The 18,155-nt window shown below is 41.1% G+C and overlaps 1 protein-coding gene across 1 annotated transcript; it reads right to left on the reverse strand.

Annotated features, from left to right (window-relative positions):
* Positions 1-17,075: 17,075 nt before the first annotated feature.
* LOC103454261 (uncharacterized) lies at positions 17,076-18,095 on the reverse strand. Its single transcript, XM_008393855.2, has one exon. The coding sequence runs from the start codon at positions 18,037-18,039 to the stop codon at positions 17,383-17,385; it is 657 nt and encodes a 218-aa protein (XP_008392077.1). The 5' UTR covers positions 18,040-18,095; the 3' UTR covers positions 17,076-17,382.
* Positions 18,096-18,155: the final 60 nt, after the last annotated feature.

An 18,155-nucleotide genomic window follows, 5' to 3' on the forward strand; every position in this document is an offset into this window, starting at 1 on the left:
GGTGCTGCAGTCTGGCCCTTATGCCTGGGCTGTGAGGAAGGAGAATGTGTGGGGGCGCCTGCCCCCTGTCAGCTGAGCTGGGCTGCAAGGTCCTCGAACTGAGAAGAAGGATGGGGAGCTAGAGCGGGTTGGGTTCCCTACTTTACCATTTTTTTAAAAAAGGTTGGGCTCGGGCCCGTGCCTGAGGAAAGAAGGTGAGGCCGAGGGGCCTATTGAACCTTTTTTTTTTTTTGGGCTGAGAGGCCTGTTATTTATTTATTTTTTATTTTTTATTTTTTGAACAACCCTCTACTGAATCTTCCTGGTACTTTTTGTAGAATTCCTTCAAGTATGTCTTCCTCGAGCCACAAGAATGATGATGGTGTGCCACCATAGTATCGTCAAGGTGGGTCTTTGAGCAAGGTTGGCTACTTCAAAGCTGCTCACTTCAAGATTAGCTTCGATGATTTGTTTAAAGACTTTCTTGAGGTGTATTGGCATGTCATTCCGTCGGGAGTGTGTGTGAAGTGAGTTAAGGATAACAGCAGCTGGGAACCATGCAGTGGAACACAGAGAGCCATAAAGTTCCACCCCTACTATTTTTGTTAAGGTTTACTTTTCCTATTTCTTCCAAGAAGTGCTCTGCTCCATGAGATGTGCCCCCGCCCAATGTTTTTCGAATGCGGTCTGTGTGATGGTGGGATTCTATAATCTAAGCCAATTCTTTAACTTAGATCTAACCGTCAACGAATTTTAGTACTTCTTTGACATAGGTCACATTGGTGAAGTTGGGCAGTTGCGATCTCGCCATAGGCTTTTTGATAATTCAAGCAAAGGAGATCATGACTGGGCCAAATAGACTTTGGAGATAAGTGGACAACGGGAGTCTGATTCTTCCCCTGAGCTGCGTGTACCAAAGATTTTCATTTCTGGTAAGCAGGCTGCTTAATCTTCTCGGCCACTTTGCTTTAGTGCCATACTACTCTTCAATTTTCTGATTATCTTCCGCTGTTTTTGTAGATTCAAAATTTGGGTCCACTCCTAAGGCTTCTCCAAACATGAAAAAAGTGCATGTTACTCTGGGTATCCCTTCTGAGTACCGTGAATGGCGTTGGCTGTTTAGTCATTTTCATAGGGAAAAAGATGGGTTGCCCCCGAAAAATGAGATAAAGTGAATCAAAGCTGAGGCGTTGACTCGTCCTATCACCGTGGTGAAGCCTGCTACAAATGAAGGTGGGAAAAAGAGACATTCCCCGCTTGCCCAGGAGACGCCTACTGAAAAGAAAATAAAGACTTCTTCCGCTGCTCGTGAAGGTTCACCAGTTGCTCCCAAGCTTGTGATTAACTTGATTTCCTCTAAGGGCGAGAAAGAAAGAACTGCTAGATTTGTGCCGTTAACACCTATTGTTCTGAAGGCTGCTAACTCGATTGCTGAAAGAATTGCCCAGTGCAGAACTTCCTCCGTGCCTCCAATGCTAAAGTTTGTGCCAAAAAGTTCGTCTGGAGCTAAGTCTAGCTCACCTTTGTAGATGCTAGCTACTATGAAGAGTGACAAGGTGCCCATGCCTGCTAAAGTGGCGCCAAAACCTGTTTCTTCCACTATTGCGACCAACTCATCTGCCGATAAGAAGGAAACTGCTCATTCAGGTAGGCTTGAAGAATCCACCAAGATTGTTTCTGGGGAAGTTGATGAGATTTGCGCGCTTTTGAAGCCAGATCTAATTGAAGATACAGATATATGTGCCAAGTTTGTTGATGGTGTCAATGAGATTGTTGGTCCGAGTTTTTTCGCGAAGCACACATTCGAGTATAGGAAGACTGCTCTGCTAGCCATGATGCAGAAAACAACAATTCTGGTAGCCGAGTTTATGTTCCTTGACTAAGAGGATACCAAGGCTGCTAAAGAGATGGCAAGAACCATGGCTGCCGAAGCTTACTCATAGGTCGAAAAAATCAAGAAATTGGAATTTGAGCTTGTTGCTTTGAAAGGATCTAACATTTCTGCCCCCAATTCTCTGCAGCTTGAGACCATTTTCCAAAAGATGATGGATTTGAAGACTAGGCTTGATGCGATCCAAGTAAAGTATGAAAGTGCAGAAAAGGAAATCAAGTGTTACATACCTCAGATTTAAGATCTTGAGCGTTCTATCTTTGAATTTCGCTCCGCTGCTTATGCAAAGGATGAAAAACTAATCGCTGCTTACAACCAATTGATCCACTTCAAAAGGTTGTTGATAGGCTTGAGCCTCAAGTGTTGGAACTTCAAAATGCTTTGAAGATCAATGACAATCTGAAGAAGGAAGTTGAAGAGTTACAGCGGGTTTGTGCTTGCTTGCTTGAGGAAAATGAGCAGTTGAAGGGTGAGAAGTTTGTGTTCAAGGCTTTGCTTACTCAGAGTTAAGCCGATTTCTACAAGCTGGGTTACGTAGATCATCTCTATGGGTGACCGTCTGACTTTGATTTTTCCAGTAAAGACTTCGAGACCTTCTATATTTCTCCAGAAGACTTGCTCGTCTTTACTTTTGAGTCTTCTATCGGTGAAGTAGTTGGAGAAGTTGGTGGCCAAGCTGGGGCAGCCGAGGGTAAAATGCCGGATGATGCTGTTGTTGAGAACATCAAGGCTGCTGAAGGTGTGGGGATCGAGTAGTCGTGAGATGTCCAAGCTATTGAAGAGTAGTCTTCTAGGTAGTCTTTAGGATTTTCTTTGTTTTCCTTTGTTGCTTTTGCTTGAACTCCTTCAGTCTTTGCTAGTTGTTTATCAATTTTGCTAGAAAATTTAATAAACTTGCTTCCTTTGCTTTTCTCGATTGTCGCTTCTTTTTGTCCATGCCCTAACCTTTAGACCTTATAGACCAGTGGTAGGCGTGCTACTTTTTTTTATAAGTAGACAGGCTTGTGTAGCCTATGCAGCCGTATGTATTGGTGTAGAACTTTTGCAAAGTTGTTAGCCATAGGGTTGGCAGCCGGATGCCTTACTTACAAAAGCAGACGGATCCGTATAACCACTAGGTAGTTAACCTTGGCTTTTTCCAATTCCGTAGGTTGTGTAGCAAGTATCACAACACTTTAGGACTTAGTGTAGGTTTTTCTACGCTTGGCAGAGGTGAAGCTTATCGACTACATAGCATGTTGGCAGTGGATAAAGCTTCGTATATGTACGCTAGCTTGTTTAGCCTTTCATAAGAATGTGCGGTTGTATAAGTCTAGTGTGGTTTTACTGCTCGAAGGGCAAACCATAGGCAGTTTTCTGGAAACCGTAGGCTACCTTAGTGCACTCAGTAGCAACTTTAGGTTTCCAGGGCAGCTGCCCGTAAGGTGTACTACGTAATGTGCCTCATCCGTCTCTAGGGCCGGTTCCTTGCAGATTAGACCAAGAGACCCAAAATCTTTCAATTAGCTAAACCTTGAAAAAAGACCATTATGGTTACTTCTAGGAATCCCGACGCAAGCCATCGTGAATCTAGTTATACTAGGGTAGCTAGGCTCATCCACGTTTGGATATTCAGAGTATTGAGTTTATCCTCCCGCTTTGAAGAGCATGGTTGGTCCTTCGGGGGGTGCAATTCCTGCAGTGAGTCCCCAAACAAGGTGCAATCTTCTTTTGAAGTGCATGAGAGATAAGTTGTTGTAGACATGTAGTCGAGCCAAGTTGCAAATTACTTCTGATTTCTTCATTGAAAAATGAACGAATAACTTAGCTATAAAAGATTGTATGACAATTGGATAGTCATCAACTTACGAGGTGGTGCCCGTTGAGCTGCTTGAGTCTTCGGGTCTTGATATAGTGGGAAGTCACACATGGTATTTCCTCAAATTGTAGGCGTTCTATTGCTTCTCAATCTCTTTTTCATTCATGGTGGCGAGGGTGTAGTTACCCTTACCGCCTACTCTACTGATCTTGTACAGACCTTGCCAGATGGGATCAATCTTTTTCGAGCTTTCTTTGCGGACAGTGATAAAGGCATTTTTTAAGACTAAATCTTCGGGTTGGAATTGCCGGATCTTGGCCCTTTTATTGTAGCTGGAAAGGAGCTGCTACTGGTAGGCTGCAATGCAGGTGATGGTTTGCTCGCGCCTCTCCTCTGCCAAATCTAAGTTTGTGGCCATCTCTTTGCTGTTCTGCTCAATGCTTGACAGTAGAGTATTGATGCTTGGCACGATGATGTTCGGAGGAATGATTACTTCCAAAGCATAGAGAAATGAGTCTCATCGGTCGCTCATCTTTTAGTGGTGCGATATGCCCATAAACATCTGGGGAGTTCATCTGGCCATTTTCCCTTTTTGTCAGTGAGGGATATCTTGAGGTAGTCGAGGATCGTCTTGTTGGATGTTTCGCCCTCCCATTGCCTTGAGGATATCTTGGCGTGGACATGTGTTGTTTGATGTCGTACTTTTGGAAGAACTTCGCCAAATCTTTTCCCATAAATTGTGGGTTGTTGTCGGTGACGATAGACTGAGAGATGCCAAATCGGCAAATGATGTTCCTCTATATGAATTGTTCTATGTCCGTTTGAGTTGTGGTCGTCATGGGCTCTACTTCTACCCATTTGGTGAAGTAGTCGGTTGCACGATCATTATGCACCTGCCCCCAGTAGCAGGCAGCATAGGACTTACCAGGTCGATTGCCTACTGCATGAATGGCCAAAGATTCATCTGCAGGTGTAGCTCGTTGGCAGGCAGTGCTGGTACTGGTTTGTAACGTTGGCAGCGGTCACATTTTCGTACTAACTCCTCAGCATCTTGGTGCATGGTAGGCCAATAGCAGCCTACGTTAAGAGCCTTATGTGCTAAGGATCGGCGTTCGGAGTGATTCCCACAATTACCTTCATGGATTGAGCTTGGAACCTTCAAGTCATCGGAAGGTGCTAGGCAGCGGAGATGCGATCCGGTGTGGGATCTTCGGACGAGAATGCCATTCCACATATAGTAGTGTGCCGCCTTGATTTGGAGCTTCCTTGACTCCAATTTTTCGGTGGGTAGTGTGCCGTTGACCAGTCTATAATAGAACTTTGCCAGTTGGGAGTTACACTAACTTATGACACTTCGGCTGTCGACTCCATCTTTATGCTTGGCTTGTCTAGATATTCCACCAGAATGAAGCGTTTAAATTGGTGGTCGAGAACAGAGCCTAAATCGGCTAGCGTAACTGCATGGGCGTTGTTTGCCCGCGAACTTGAGTGAGAGTGTAAGTCTGAAATGCCTTAAGCTGTTGGCGTACTTTCTTTAGGTATTATGCCATCCTTGGATGTTTTGCCGTGTATTCCCCAGTAGTTTGGCTGGTGATTAGTTGGGAATCAGAATGAATTGCGAGCTTCTTCACCGCCAAGTCTTTTGCCATTCGGATGCTTGCTAGTAGGGCCTCGTACTCTACTTAATTATTGGATGTTTTGAAGCCTAGAGTGATCGTCTGCTCGAGCAGTCTGGGGTAACAAGGACCACGCCTGCTCCTGAGCCTTTGTAGTTGGATGCGCCGTCAACATGCAAATACCAGAAATCCTCGCTTGGAGGTGCAAGCATAGGTAAGGTGTGTTCGATTGCTTTTGGAGTATCACTAGGCTTGGGCTTTATCGCTGTGTAAGGTCAGAAAACTAAACCATATTGGCCAAGTTCCAATGCCCATTTCATCACTCATTGAAAAGCATTCGGACTATGTAAGATTGATCGTAGAGGATACTGAGTCATGACAATGACTGTATGAGCTTGAAAGTATGGTCTGAGCTTTCGAACCGCAACAACTAATGCCAAAATCAATTTTTCGATCTTCGGATATTTTGTTTCCTTATCAAGAAGAGCTTTAGAAGTGTAGAATTCCGGCAGTTGAGCCCCCAGCTCTTCTCGTATAAGGGCAGAACTCACTGCTACTTCGGAGACTGCTAGGTAAATGTATAAATCCTCCACTACTTCCAGCTTGGATAGTAAGGGAGGTGATGTGAGTTACTTCTTCAAGTCTTGGAAAGCTTTTTCGCACTCTTTATCCCATTTATCTCGTTGTGCCATATTGATAGCTTTGAAAAAAGGCTTGCATCGATCGATGGATCGTAAGAAGAAGCGGTTGACGGCAGCTGCTCGTCCGGTCTAGGTTTAGATCTCTTTCAAGGTAGCTGGAGACTTCATCTCTATGATCGCTCGGATTTTCTTGGGATGTACTTCAATTCCTCGTTGGGTTACTAAGTACCTTAGGAATCGGCCTGAAGATACTCCAAATGTGCATTTGCAGGGTTGAGCTTCATCTTGTACTTTTTAAAGATATTGAAAGTTTCTGCCAAGTTGCGTATATGGTCTGACCGCTGCTTGCCTTTACCATGATATCGTCAACATAGACCTCTGTGGTTATCCCAATTTGCTTCTTGAACATCATATTTACTAGCCTTTGGTAAGTGGCTCTCTCATTTTCGAGGCCAAAGGGCATGACCTTGTAGCAGTAGATGCCCCGCTCTATCACGAACGTGATTTTCTCCTTGTCGGGCTCTTACATGGCTATTTGATTGTAGCCGGAATATGCATCTAAAAAGCTGAGTAACTGGTTCCTAAAAGTTGAATCTATTAATAGATCGATCCGGGGGACAGGATAAAGGTCTTTTGGGCATGCTTTGTTGAGGTCGGTGTAGTTTACGCAAACCCTCCATTTGCCCTTCTTTTTCTCCATGAATAGTACGACATTGGAAAGCCATGCTGAGTGTGCTACCTCTTCTATGAATCCTGCCTCTAATAGCTTGTCAATTTCTGCCTCGATGATCGCTACTAACTCGGGTGTAAAATGTCTTCTCTTTTGGATCACCGGTTTGGCAGGGAGGTCGACGTGTAGCTTGTGGCAAGCCATCTCGGGGTCAATGCTGGGCATGTCGGATGGTGACCATGCGAAGATGTCTCGATTTTCTCTAAGGAAAGTCATGAGTTCTTCCTTCTCGGCTGACGTGAGCCAATTCTAGCCGTCTTTTCCAGCTGCTGGGGATCAAGAATGATGTCTTCGGCGTCCTTTTCGGGTTTCCATCCTATCTGGTTTGCTTGGATGCCATATTCTTGATCCACCTGCTGAAATTTCTATTTGGTAACCTTTTTGTCCTTTTGGACTTCGGTAGCCTCTACAGGGGTAAAGATCTTACTCTTTGATTCTTTCAAAATTTACATAGTGCATCGTCGGGATGAGGCCTGGTCAGACTCGATCTCTCCGACTCCTCCTCTAGGGATGTGGAATCAGATTTTTTGATACTTGACGGAAGTGATGGCATCCAGCTTGATCAACCAAGGTCTCCCAAGAATTCCATTGTAGGGAGATGGATTGCTTACGATCGTGAATGTTTGCTTTGAGACGATTGGCGGTGTTTTCACGTCAAGTATGGTGTGGTTGATGGCAGTTGAGGTGTGTCTGTTAAATTCGGTAAGCACATATGCTCGGCGTATGATTGTACTTTCCAGGCCCATCTTCTAAATGACTGAGAGTTGAAGTAGGTTGACTGCACTTCCATTGTCAACCATCATCATGTCAACTATAGCATGTGTTAGTTGGACAGATACTACTAATGCATCGTCGTGTTGGAAATCGACGCCTTCTGCATCCTGCTCAGTGAAGCCAATAATGGGTCCAGGTTGGGTATCGACTGCTTGGACTTGTGAGATTAGTAAAGCTTGCTAGATCTTCCTATTTTTGGAGTTATTAGTGGCCCCCAAATGCTCGAATTCGACGAAAATGCCATTGATTCGAATCATCTTGGTTGGCGGCTCCTCATCATCATCTGCATTCCTTATTGGCTGCGCAGCTGGCTTGTCCAAGTATCTATCAACTTTGCCTTATTTCACGAGCTTCTCTAGGTAGTTCATCCAAGTGTAGCAGTCGTCGGCTGTGTGACCATGACTTCGGTGGAATGCGTAATACTTGGTGTGGTCCAACTTGGAAGTATCTCATTTTGATTGTTTCGGCAACTTGAACCATGGCTCGTTCTTGATGTCACGAAGGATTTGATGGATCGGAATTGAGAACTTAGAATAGCTCTTGGTTATGGGGCCTTCTTTGGTCATGGGTTGGTCCTTACGTTTTGGCCTCCTACTTGCCCTTGCTGGGCTGCTTCCCATCTTTCTTCCTTTGAGCCATTGCTGACTCTTTTTTAGGCTGCTCGAGCGTCTTTTTTGATCATCGAGCCTCGTCTTAAAGTGCATGCTTCTCTGCCAGGGCAAAGGAATATGCTAAAGTTAGGTCTTCTTTCATGATCATTTCTCCGAACAGTGGATGGTCTACTGGGAGTCCTTTTTGGAATGTTGCACTTGCTATTGAGTCGTCACATCCGATGATCTTTACCTTCTCTACTTTGAACCTCTTCACGTAGTCGCAGAGCGACTTCTTTGGGTATTTCTTCACGTTGAACAGGTGATTAGACTTTTTCTTGATCGAGTGGTAAGATGAGTATTCTTTGGTGAAAACTAAGGAAAGATCATCAAAATTCTGGATGGACCATGGTTGCAAGGTGTGAAACCAATCTTGTGCCTCACTTTGTAGAGTGGTGGTGAATATTTTGCACATAAGGGCATCGTTGTTCCGGTAAAGAACCATCGCACTTTGGTAGTGCTTCAAGTGTTTCTATGGATCTCCATCTCCTTTGAAAGATGTGAAGTGCGGCATGCTAAACTTGCGTGAAGGCTTTGCTTACTCGATCTCGTCCGTGATGGGTGATATACTTATATTGGTCATGTCCTGCCGTAGTGCCTCATTAGCCGCTTCATTACATCGAAAATCACGAAACCGTTCATTGAAAAGTCTTTCTACCTCTTCTTGGGTTTACCTTTGTTGGGGGTAGCGGAGCTCTCGGATGCCTCTGGTCTTGACCTGCTGGTCTAGGTGGCTATTCTACATGCTAGGCTTGTCTATGTCGCGGCTGCGATACATGAGATAGATTCTTAGCAGGCGAGGGGTTTCTTCGCAAGCTGCTGGTTGAACTTGAACCGGATTGAGTGACTACTTCTCTCCATTCGTCATGCTGCCTGCTCTGATGTGATGTGGATAATGCTCCTTACGGGCCTAACCGTGAATGAACGCTTTGCCTAGAAGGCTGCTTATGTTGATTATCGGAGCGTGGCCCTAACCGTGAATGTATACTTGTCCGTGGGCCTAGTCGAGAGTGCACGCTCCTTTGCACGCTAAAACGGGAGTATACGCTATCTCGAGGTCCCAATCGGGAGTGTACACTGCCCAAATGCTTGATTTGTAGTTGGTTGAGTGGCTGAGAGGTTCCTCATTTACCTTTGTCCTACTTCGGGACATTTCATATGGGGTACATTGGATCTCGGTGCGTTGCAAAAGTTGATTTACCAAGGTTGTCTGTTATGTAAGGGCACTCGTCAATTCTATGACTTGTCGGGACAAGTTTTGTTCGCCATTCGAAAAGCTTGGATGGAATGTGCCTCATTGAGCAGTGGAATGGTGGTAGACTTCAAGCGCAAGATTTGAGTTGGGAAATGTCAAATCCGTCGAGAAATGTGGTGAAAATACCCTCGGCTCGATGATTGGTCCGGATGGTTGAGATAGTCTCGGACCGACTTGGGCTACTTGGGAAACCACAAGAGCGGGCTGGGCTGTAGGAGCAGGCTGGACCACGAGAGTGGGCTGCTCAGTGCATGATGCACGCAAATGCGACACTTGGGCTCGGCTTGGCAACGGATTGAGCTCGCGTTGGGCTTAGGTCATGGCCTTGGTTCCGTGAGCCTTGGATGGCATGGCTTGGGATTGCTATGGTTGCACGGCTCGGGCCGTGGTAGTAGTGCCATGGACCTTGCCACGGGTGGCTACCAGTCCCCATGGTGGAAACTCGTGGTGGTGGTGCCGCTCCACCTATTGTCACATTTAGCCTCGTGGATCACCGCGGTCCCATTTCTTGAATATTGGAATTTTCACTTGTTGAATTTTCTAAGTTCCTAGCCATTGCACTTCTCTTTTAGGTTTTATCAAAGAATTTTTGCAAATAAAAATTCTAATAATAAGAACGTACGAAAAACTACAAGTGGACTAGAAAATAGAGAAAAACCTTTTTATACGAGAGTCTTCTATGAGTGTGTGACTCTTTTCTCAATGAAAGCACCAATTTGTGGATGCAAATTTCTTCCTCCTTAATCTTGGAAAAAATTGCACCTACAAAACAATTAACATCTTTGGTTAAGGCCAAAATCCTCACACGCCCATGATGAATGAGGGGGGCTTTGGCCGAAAAACCTCCAATGCCAAAATTAGAATTTAGAGAGAAAAGAGTTTAGAGTGTTTTTGGAGTTTTGCAAGATTGTGGACTTCCTCCTTTGGAGAAAATGGGGTAGCTTATATAGAGTATGGCCGGTCCCCTTTGGAGAAAATGTGGTAGCTTATATAGAGTATGGCCGGTCCCCATTGGAGAAAAGGTGGCCGGCCTTTGGGATGTTTTTTGGGTGTTATTTGGTGATTTAATTAGCAATTAATATATTGATTAGGAATAAATATATTAATTGGCTAATTAACATAATAAAAGGAATGTTTTTGGGAGGTTATGGAATGAATAAAATAAATAGCTAATTGATTAGCTAAAAAAGAGAAAATAAGGTAAAAAAATATATGAAATGAAATAGGTTTTGGGAGTTACCTTGTAGAAGGGATTTGATGAGATAGGTTTTGAATTGTTATCTATTTTGGGCACTTTTGATTTAGTTGAAGGATGATTGCTCGCTGCTCGTGCGTAGGAATCCCGTTGTACCTCAAGGGTATTTTTGTCCTCTTTTGTCCAAAGATCCACGTGTCGCCTTGTGATTATTTTTTACTCCACAATGAGCACAGTACAATACTCTAGATCTATATGGGTGTATGTGTGCCATAAGATAAGTAATAATAAAGGAATAACAATCATGAAATCATTCTCGTCATACATCATAAATCATGAATATGCAGATATATCATGAAATCGATATAATTCGTGAAATATAACTCGGACTCATATTTATTTAAGCATGCTTAAAATTTAGATAAATAACACATTTCTAAATTAAAATCCACTCACCTCCAGCTAGCTTTCCCTTGAAGAGCCTTGTCTTTTTCATAATAATATCACATCCCAAGCTCGGAGAAATGATACACTATTTAATTTATTTAATCTTATGGTTCCATCTAACTTTCAAGTTAGACTGCCTACATACCCTGCAAAGGGATCAAGGCAATCGTAGTGCATTCTTAATGCAAGAAATTCAACATATACTACGCAAACATTTAGATATTGTACTTGGTAGAAATGGATATTTCACTGAACCAAAATAGAGTGACGATGGGTAGGTTCCACTCGCTAGGCTTTAGCGGCCTCTAGTGATGCTAACATCGATACTCGAGAATTATTCAGGATTTGTTGGCCCATAGTCAATCTCTCAGTCGAAATGGTTTCTGACAAAGTCAACAACCCTAATTATTCTCACTCCGGAATATCCGCACATCGGATTTTCGATCTGCAAGTTTCTAAGGTCAACACATTACTTCTAAGATAACATATTACAATTTCATAATGATCCAACGGTCGGATCTCCGCCTACTACAAGTCCAAGTGGAGGCCAATCATGAAACTATATTTAAATGGTCAAATTTGAAGAAACAAATAGTGGATGTGGAATCAGTGCGTTAAAATACCCTAGGAGGGGTCTCGAGGCCGAATTTGAAAAAATCAACGTCAATGGAATATTCCGTAGTAGATGACGACAGGAAACTCTTTACTAGAATATTCCAGAGAATATTCCAACCTAGATTTAGGTCGGATCAGGGTTGGATCAGAGTTGAATCAAGTTGGGTAGAATCCTAGTTTAGATCAAGTTGGATCCGGTTTGGTAGATCCAGACTGAGTTCTTAGGTCAGGTCGACTTGATTCCTCACCGTTGCACTGGTCGGATCACTTGCCGAACACTGGGTTTTCTCGCCGGAAAACCCATAGATTTACCTAGCTCATATCTTTGCCATTTCTCAACCATTTACACCCACTATATATATGAAAATTCATCTACTCAATGAAAGGAATCTAATGATGGGGGTTAGAGGCCTTACCTTCGCTGGAAAATGCCGAAATCTAGTCTGGAAAAGTGAGCTTGCAGTGGAGCTCCTAGAACGTTGTCTCAGGTTCGATTTTCACAAAACGAGAACCGGGATTAAGCTCATGGTGACGAGAAGAAGGTAGTGGTGATTTTGGAAACTTGATTCATCTGATAATTGAAGGTGATGATGGTGCTCCATGGGTGTAACTCCGGGAAAGGGAGAGGGAGCGAGAGAGTTCCCCCTCCCTGAGAGAGAGAACACCCCAGAATAAAAGAAAGTCATGGCCCCCCATGAACCTAAACAACCAATAAAATTATCTAGACATGAAGGAAATTTACAAAAAAATCTCCTAACTTTAAAATCCTGTAAATTCACACGTGTCCCGACTGCTAAGTCAACATATACCCACCGGAAGCATTTTTTATCATTTCTCACCTTGAGGATTAAGATACCATAATTTAGGGACCAGTCGTTACAATTTGTATTGGGATGGATCTGCAGTTTGTATACATTCTTAACCTTTTTTGTTATTGATCGTTGTTAGAAAAAATAAAGTCTAGTCGATATATTTTCCAAATTCTTGAAGTTCACATAATTGTCACACAAATAGCATAACTCAAGTAAACTAATTCTTTTTAATTTTATTTTCTTACAGCAGGAGTATATCATACTACAAGATACTTGTTACATGATGAGGAAGACTCCCCAAACTTTATTCCCGGCTCTCTTTCTTTGGGTGTTGACTTCATTCTTATGTATAAAACCCTAAACCCCAAAGACAAAGACTGACGTAGCACAAAGCGATCAAAACATTATCAACATAATCCCTTGTAGTCTCGAATTCACAACAAAATTGAGAGAAATCCAGATGACTTAAATAAAGATTACAAACGTTTGGTGCAACTCAAATGACTTTTTTTTTTTTGGGTGACAAAACTCAAAGGACTTCCAATAATCAAAACAACATTAATCGGACGACAAACGAAGAGTCCGATTTTTATTACGAAACTTTAAGCACTATTTTGGAGGCTGAAATGACCCCAAATGGCCAAAATCCAACGTATATCACAACAAAGTTGTGTGTTGGACTCATGATGTCGTTCCTTTTTCGAAAAGGTATCACGCGTCCAAATCGGAGCTTGGACGCCAAATCTACAAATTTTCGCTGCGTCCTTTTGTCTTCCTACTGTCCATTTCCGCTTCGATCCATTTTACCATTTGTTCTACATCAAAGACTCTCAAATGCGCGCAATTGTCCGCAAACTCTCGAGTACTAGGTAACATATTAGCTACAATATGTCATGTGCATCAACTTTGTATTTGTACATTTTCTACACACTCACACTCCTAATTATACACATATATAGCAAGAGTACTTAAACTCTTCAGGGGGTACGGCATGCATGTAAGCACGTGGGCCATAAGAAAGGAAACACACTACTTACAAGTATACACATCTTATCCTATAGAAGGGAAAAAAATCCCCAGGAAGCTCCAGGCATTCACTTTTATGTAAAGGCTAGTACATATATAAGGTTTTTTTAGGAGACCAAAAGAATCAAAATGCAATGGCTCTCCCAAAGTTTTATTCTCTCTCTATCTCTCTTCAAATAAAAGTAACAGCAAAGAGGGCTTTGGAATAAAGAAACAACGAATATATAGACTAAAGAGGCATCAATATTGATGCCTTATAAACACAAATGTCTTTTCCAAAACAAAAGCATCCAAGCTTGACTGTCTAGTCTCTCTTTGGCTCATGTCTACGTCTACTACTCCGTTAGTACGTGGTTAACAGTAATGCATGTCAACTAATTCATATTAATTCGTGATTCTCCAAGACACTGTGCATCTCTCTCTCTCTCAGAGTACATAAGATAAGATTCAATCTGATAAGGTCATGTACCTATTGATTAGGTATATTATATAACTAATCAAACAAGACAAACCGAAATGATGTTACACTCAATCTATGTGCCACAAAATGTAGAACTTGATATATCACCCAGATTCATTCGTCATTAGATTTTCAATGATATGTACGCCCACTGAAATTTATCAACGTAACTAATATTTGGTAGTCTAATTCAAGGACCTGACAAAAAAGAAAAGAAAAAAGGAGGAGGTATGGCATGTTTGGTAACAATTTCAATTTTTCATTTTCAATTTTCATATTTTCGAAAACTGAAACCAAAATCTAGCCAATTTTGAAAACTCAACAAAGTAGCTCTCATTTTAACGAAAACTGAAAACATTTCCCAAACTAGTTTTCAAAAAAATTGAACAGAAAAGGGCCCCTTGGGCCTAAGTTTGACAACATGTGTTTGGTGGCTAATTCACTCTTTGGTAGGTAGTTAGCTTTGGACAAAGAAAGAATCTGAGAACAGCGTATGTAATTAACTTGGTAGTGATTGCAGCTAACATAGTCGATTGTATTGAACTATCAAACTAATTAACCAAAAACCTAATGAAATGTTTGTAGTAATTAACTTGGTATAATGATAGTGATTGGCTGGTATCTGGTATCAATACGTAGGCATTGGTATATTCCTGATTATTGATATTAATAGATAGAGGTGATATAATAGCAACAAAATAGTGACCAAATATATTGCAATGTATCATGTGTTGTAGATTGATACTTGATAGTAAAAACACTCCTTAATTTTATCATCATCTGGAGCACCTAGTTCTAATAAGTTTATAAGAGCATCTCTAGTGGAAAAATGTAAATTTGAGATGTAAAAATGACATGTACATCTCATTTTGCATCTCTAAGAGATGTGAACGTGGATTCTATAATAAAGAAGCTGTTATAACTTATAACTCACAGAGCCTACTTTCTAGAGATGGGCAGATGAATATTTTAAGTCCTTCCATTAATTGGAAAAAAAAATATAAAATGTCCGTTTTAAAGGCATCTCTTGTTAGAGATGCTCCATTTTAAAGGCATCCCTTATTAGAGATGCTCTAAAGGCTTAGCTATTTTAATCCAAGCAAAGCAAGCTTCCATATGTCATACTTTGCATAATTAAACAGTTTAGTTACTATATTCATAAGAATCACTTTTACCAATGCATACACATGTCAATTAAGAAATGACTTGGAAGCCACATTTCATCTGCTTTCGAAGGCGTGGTTTCAGGCGCCTGCGGAGCTCACAAATCACATGCTATTGTGCAGTGCATGGATGGTTCTTGATCGTATACTGGTCCATTGGCTGCTGCATTAGTATTTAATTTCTTTTTTTTTTCTTGGTTATTTAATTTCACTTGTAAAACACTAAATTACCAAATTATTTCCCATATGATTATTATTTTTTTGCTGAAGGTTGCCATCTGCCTCTGACCTCATTGACTCTATATATGACTCTTGTCGTCATGTGCATGTGCTCGATGGTTGCATGAGATCGATTAAGATACCCCCTTTTATATGAAATAGGGTAAGCTAGCTAGAGGCTGATGGGAGTGTCTTGCTGTAACTTTGTGAAACTCAACTTTAAAACACTTACAAGAATAAGAATTGATTCATATAGTAACGATAATCAAAGGCTACGAGTTAGTCACAATAACGTTGGCAACTACTAGATAGCTATAGCAAATTTGTTACAAGAATTGTCGTATTTGTTGATACACTGGGAAATCAGAATTTTATCACAACATGATAGAGGTTTCTTCTATTTACTCTTCTTTTCTACTCTTTACACACCGATTCAAGAGAAAATGTTCCTAATTGAAGTGTGCATATTCTAGTCTTCAATTGGTCGTCCAATACACGAAAAATTGTGATTTTATTTGCACAAGTTCTTTTATTGGTTAAAATTTTGAATTATGCAAAATCTTACAGTTATAAAGATTCATTATCTAGATTTTTATATGTAAGACTTATCATTGATTCTTTAGATCACTTAGTAGTATCATGGGAGAGTAATTTTGTACAACGTGCTTAACTACAAGTTCTTACTTGAAAACTATTCTTTATGAAAATATATAAGACATGACATGACTGAATTCACAGACGAAGCAAGAAGTTGGGATCCAACAACTGCGCGATTATGTCTGCTGACAAGTAAAGGGAGAGAGAACATAAAGACAGGCAACAGGTAGGTAAGTTAGGCAGTGAGGCTGTTGACCCAGTCCAGTCTTAAATTCAAGAAAATCATTAGTAAAAATCACCAAATTATGAGCTTTTAAAGCAAATATAAGCCGTACCTCCATAACAAATATCTGGGTGTCTATAAAGTGGGTAGAAATTTTGCTTTATCAGGAGGTAAATAAGGAGAAGGATTCTTTGACCTTTTATTTTTTTATTTTTTTTACTTGAATAATTACAATTAAATCACGTTAATATTTTATATTGATTTTTTAATAAACACAAAAAGACAAAAAGCAAAATGTGAGAAGAATGGAGAAGGAGAGGAAATGTTTCATTGTGATTGGAACACGGTTGGTATACCACATGTTTTTATATAAGTTGTGAGAAATTTTATTTTTTAAGTTATTAAATTTTTGACACACATATCCTACTATTTGTATAGTGACATATGGTGTATCATCTCGTATGCTGATCAAATTAAAAAATCTTTCGAGTGGAGAGAATCTCACTCCGAAAAATAATCAGATGCCTGGGAAATGGACAGTGAAATTTTTAACGAATTGGGTAATTAACAAAAAAACAAAGATATCGGCGGGCAAGTATTTCAATTTTGGTTTATTCTAGGTCTTTGACAAAATGAGAACCATCTAATTACATTTTTCCCCGAGATCTAGGATAAGCTGTCCCCAAATTTTAAACAAAGAAATAATTCAATGGATATGGGGATTTGGAAGTTTCTGTAAATAGCTACCTTTTCACATAAAAATCTACAAATTAGATATTGGTAACCTTAAAATATGATTATCCTTAATTAACTACTTAGGTAGTGAAAAAGAGGCAGAAAGCTTAGAATATTCATCATGAATTTGCGAGAATTATCAGATGGCTTCCCATGACTAGTAAGTAGATCACGCAATTTGTGTAAAAACAGCACGCACACACACATGCCACAAAATAATGTGAAAAAAGGATTTTAAAGCACACCCACTTTAAACTTGCAAATTAAGTTCTAATTAAAAATTAACCGCAATCAGGATCTTCTGCTCTCCATCACCATATGATAAGAATTGCACAAATACCCACAACCCCATCATGTACAATTCTCTAACTCCATCCCCACCATTCTCAAAAGACATAAGCTAACCAAGTAACTAATTTAAAAACAAAAAGTTAGAGAAAAAGGAAAAAAATAACTCAACCATCCCTACTACTACACTTCCCTCACTCCAAAGATGTTACATAGAAGAATGAGAAAGGTAAAAAAGCAATTCACACACTAATCACTTAACAGTATATCATATGCTTCTGGCAAGCCTTTCTTGGAATCTCCTGTAGGACTCCTGCTTCTCCAATATAAACTTCTCATGGCTTCTAGCAATGAACAAATCAGCTAGCTTATCGATCTCATTAGCATCGGTCGGATCGTTGTCCATGGAATTATTATTATTATCATGGACCTTCTTCTCCTCAAGCCATTGGAGGTACCCAGTGAGCTGCGACTCAGGACCATGATTATCCTCACATTGCTGACCATCAGTTGAAATTACTGAATTCCATGTGGAATCATAGTACAAATGTGTTGCTGTTAATCCATCGTAGACATGCGCAGGCACGGGCAACACATGCGTAGAGGAGCACCAGTTGTAGTGCAGTCTAAACGAGCCGAAGAATATCTTCTTGGTCTTTTTCTTGTTCTTGGTTTTTCTTGTAGGGTAGATGAGCTGCATGGGTTGGCTATCTCTGAGAACCTGGATGAGAATTGATAAGGCCTTGGACCTGGCTTTGTTAAGGCACCGAATTACGCGGCACACATGTGAGAAAATGAGGGTGTGGATTAGGGTTTTGATCCTCATGGTGGAGCTCAAGGTAGAAGCTGGTGGTGGTGGTAAGGTGGAGAAAACTTGAAGAGGGTGGAGGGATTTTAGATTGGAGGAGGGTCCAACTCTAACCATTTTTGTGTGTGCAAATGTGTGCCGGAGTGGCTGTGAGGTTAATTGGCTGAAGGGCCCTAACGGAAAGGGATTTATAAAGGATCTTCATTCCATGTTTGCCCCTTGACTTTTTGATT

The sequence above is a fragment of the Malus domestica genome, chromosome 14 (genome assembly GCF_042453785.1).
Source record: "Malus domestica chromosome 14, GDT2T_hap1".
In the NCBI taxonomy this organism is placed as follows: Eukaryota; Viridiplantae; Streptophyta; class Magnoliopsida; order Rosales; family Rosaceae; genus Malus; species Malus domestica.